Source organism: Lactuca virosa, chromosome 9, assembly GCF_052849685.1.
Source record: "Lactuca virosa cultivar CGN04683 chromosome 9, Lactuca_virosa_CGN04683_v6, whole genome shotgun sequence".
Classification (NCBI taxonomy): domain Eukaryota; kingdom Viridiplantae; phylum Streptophyta; class Magnoliopsida; order Asterales; family Asteraceae; genus Lactuca; species Lactuca virosa.
The window spans coordinates 1,927,749-1,931,687 of NC_136434.1; the positions used below are offsets into that span (position 1 = coordinate 1,927,749).

Consider the following 3,939-nt stretch of genomic DNA (forward strand, 5'->3'; position numbering starts at 1 on the left):
CGTCACACATTAGGGCACATTCCACCACAATGCAACAATAAATTTTGCCAAGCATTATACGGAACCCATGCTTGTTTTCATGTGTCATATACAATTGGTGGAGTCGTTAATTGTAGGTTTGCATAAATATCAATCGCGGTGGAAGATAATCACAACTTTAGCAAACTTGTAAACACATTCTTGTGTCGTTCACGCTAACATCCTCAAATATTCATCCCATGATTCTACTCCCATGTTGTATGCTAACTGATGAGTTGGCGTTGTCAAATTTTGAATTGGACATAAAAATTTCCCGCCTCTCGCATCCCATTTTCAGTTGAAAATATGAAAATCGACTTTTCACGTCATCAACTATGTGTAGGAATATTTATTTCTTCATCCGGAACCAGTGCTTAGTGTTTTCAACATACACCACATCGTTAGCAAAATAATTATGCCCAACTACATCGTTTTTCTGAATGAGGTTGTTAAATAAACAATAGTTTTCAAACTAAAACTTGGCTTAATTGTTCTTAATATAATTTATTATTTATGAAATGGTTTGGGTTATTTGTATTGTGGTTTCAGTGTATTAAATCTCGCGGGTTGAGTCCGGGTCTGGAGAGTCCATGGATGTTAATTGGATTCTATATATTATACATCTTATCTTCCAGGTCATAAGATACACACACTCAAGCAACAGATCGTAGTTCTCTTTCAATTAAGGGTTTCATTGTTCTTGTTGTTCATCTGTATTCTTCAATTCTTGATAATTCTTGTGAGAGTAGATTTAGATCAGAGTAGTATAGGAATATGTAGTGAGGTTTTTTATGTAAAAGTTATACAAACGAACTGATCTATCATTAATAAATAGATTGTTCATGTTGGGAAATTCATTTTGTCAAGTTGTTCATGGTATCAAAGCTTCGTTAGTTCGTCTGAACTGTTAATCGATCGTCGGTGTTCTCCGCTTTAATCGACGGTGCTTTAAAGGTTAGGGTTTTGTCCCTTCTTCCTTTTACCATCTATTCTTTGAATCTTAGTCTGTTATCAACATCTGTTGTGTTGATCTAAAAATTCTGATCGGAATCTGTAGCTCTAACACCCTGGTGTTGATCTAGGGTTTCAGTCCTTTGTTTTTTTTTTTTTGGATCTCGGTTACTGCGAGTTTGTGTTTTCTTTGCAGGATCGTTGCTTCGGTATTTGTTCAATCTATCGACGTTCGACGGAATCTGTAAAATCTGATCAACTCTTCAGAGAACGGAACCTAGATGTTCTGAAATAACTCTGAAGAGAACATATTCATTCTTATCTGATAAACTCGTTTAGAGAACTGAACCAAGAAATCCTGATATTAACCTGAGAGGTCTGTCGTGTAATTTGCTGGTACGTGTGTCTAAGTTTTTTTTGTTGATTCTTCATTGCGGTTTGTCGAAGACTAAAATCTCTCACTGTAAGTCTTCTTTCTCTTTTCTGTCTGTTCAGACTTGTTCCTGGTAGTCTGTGTTCTGACCTTTGTTTGTGTGTCTACTTATGCTCTCTCTGTTGTCTGTTGTTTTACCTTGAGGTTGTGTTACAAATCTTAGTTCACCATTTCATTGGCTGAATTTTCTGATTCTGTAACTCGGTTTTTTTTTTGAGTGTTTTCTTTTATTGGTTCTTGATTGTTATTCATGACTGCTGGTGAGACTCCTGGTGGATCAGGGACGAAGTCCACTGAAACACCAGATGTTGATGATCCGTTGTATATTCATCCTACTGATACAGTTACTGGAACTATTATCACTTTCAAATTACTTGGAACTAAAAACTTTAGAGTTTGGAAAAGTGCTATGACTAGGGCTTTAAAAGCCAAAAATAAACTTGGATTTGTTGATGGAACTGTTAAGAAAGTTGAAAATGATCCCATTAAGTCTCTTAAGTGGGAAAGAGCCAATGTTGTCGTGTGTTCTTGGTTACTTGGATCTATTTCAGAGACCATTTATGCAGGACATGCTGGCTCTGAAAAGGCTATTGAAATTTGGAATGAATTGAATGAAACTTATTTTAAATGTGATGGATCTGTTATTTTCAATATTCATCAAAGAATTAACTCACTAACTCAAAGTGGATTGTCTGTTTCAGACTACTATAACAAACTTGATTCCTTATGGAAGGAATTTGATGGGTTAACAAACTTAACTGAATGTGTTTGTGCTGCCTCTACCCCACTGATTAATCACTCTAAACTTATGAAACTCATGCAGTTTCTAAGTGGTCTTGATGATTGTTACAATCAAGTCAAAAGTCATATTCTTTTAACTAATCCTCTTCCAAATGTTAGAAATGCTTTTGCAATTATTTCGAGAGAAGAATCTTTTCAGAAAAATGGTTCTATGTCCAATACTTCCAATAACAGCAAATCTCAAACAACTATTGTTTTTAATAGTAAACTCAATGATAATAAAAGGAACAAAGGTCCTAATCAAGGACTTCAGTGTAAACATTGTGGTATAAAAGGTCATACTATAGAAAAATGTTACAAGTTTGTCGGCTATCCCAAAGATTTTAAACCAGAAATAGTGGTAATAGGTTTTCTAATAACCATAACAACATATTTTTTCTAATCAAAATAGTTCTGAAAGATCCTTCTCTGGGAACAATGTTGTTTCTCCTAACACTGATACTTGTTCTTCTAATGTTAATGTTTCTGATTTTAGATCACTCACTCAAGAACAATTCACCAAGCTACTTCAGCTTATTGGTGATAAACAATCCATGGATGAAGTAACTGCCAGTGCTAATATGGCAGGTACTTCATGCAATTCTTTTTTTACAAATTCCTTTAAATCTGATAAATGGGTTGTGGATTCGGGAGCTAATCAACATACGACCTCCTCATAATCAAATTTAAATGATCTTGTTAATGTGTCAAACCTTAATCTCGGAGTGGATCATCCCAATGGATCTACTGCTAAAATCCAAAAAATTGGAAATTTGAACTTATCAAATAAACTCACTTTGTTTGATGTCTTTGTGGTCCCTGAATTCAATGTTAATTTGTTGTCTGTTCACAAGTTATGTAAGGATAGTAAATGTAAGGTTCTTTTTGATGAATATAAATGTATGGTGCAGGACTCACAGTCCACGGAGACTGTGGAGACTGGTAATGAGGGAGGGGGGCTTTATTACCTCAATAGTACTCCTTCAGGCAAGTCTTCCTGCAATTCTAGTGTTGTTAAGTGTTTTGTGTCTAAGCTAACTTGCCATAGCAGACTTGGTCATCCATCTGATCAAGCTCTTAATGCTTTAAAAGGGAAATTAAATTTTAATAACAATTCTTTGTCCCCTTGTGAAGTTTGTCATAAAGCCAAGCAAACTAGAGAACCTTTTTCCAAAAGTATTCATTCCTCAAAAAAAAAACTTGGTGATCTAGTTCATTTTGATGTTTGGGGTCCTTATAAAATTCATTATGTTGGGAACTTTAGGTCTTTTTTAACTATTGTTGATGATTTTACTAGAGGCACATGGGTTTATCTTATAAAGTCCAAAGAAGAAGTTTTTTCTTGTATTCAAAATTTTTTAAATCTTGTTGAAAATCAATTTTCAGTTAAAGTAAAAGTTGTTAAATCTGACAATGGAACTGAATTTATAAATCATAAAATAAAAGATTTGTTTAATTCAAAAGGGATTTTGCATCAGACATCTTGTGTTTACACTCCACAACAGAATGGTGTTGTGGAGAGAAAACACAGACATATATTAAACATATCTAGGTCTTTGCTTTTTGAATCTGGATTACCTATTAAATTTTGGGGAGATGCTGTTATGACTCTTGGAACGACTGGTCGATATTTGTTCAAAGATCAATCCGGTATTTGATAAGTAATACAAAGTTCATTTTCATGTAAAATGGGTTGTTTACAGAACAGTGCAAAGTACACGGGTCATGTATTTGTATACGGGTATTGGGTGTTTTGA

At 34.4% G+C, this 3,939-nt stretch overlaps 1 protein-coding gene across 1 annotated transcript; it reads left to right on the plus strand.

The window, feature by feature from the left end:
- The first annotated feature begins 1,652 nt into the window (after nucleotides 1-1,652).
- LOC145136991 (uncharacterized) lies at nucleotides 1,653-3,939 on the plus strand. Its single transcript, XM_079071129.1, has 6 exons — nucleotides 1,653-2,503; nucleotides 2,595-2,770; nucleotides 2,909-3,012; nucleotides 3,094-3,169; nucleotides 3,569-3,783; nucleotides 3,886-3,939. Exons 1-6 carry the CDS (start codon nucleotides 1,653-1,655, stop codon nucleotides 3,937-3,939), a joined length of 1,476 nt encoding a protein of 491 aa, XP_078927255.1.

What these genes read in the sequence shown, in the direction of transcription:
- LOC145136991 (XM_079071129.1), top strand. Translation starts at nt 1,653, where the DNA reads ATGACTGCTGGTGAGACTCCTGGTGGATCAGGGACGAAGTCCACTGAA. An exon ending in ACTATAGAAAAATGTTACAA is followed by an intron (nt 2,504 to 2,594) that starts GTTTGTCGGCTA and finishes TAATCAAAATAG; the next exon opens with TTCTGAAAGATCCTTCTCTG. An exon ending in TTAAATTTTGGGGAGATGCT is followed by an intron (nt 3,784 to 3,885) that starts GTTATGACTCTT and finishes GGTTGTTTACAG; the next exon opens with AACAGTGCAAAGTACACGGG.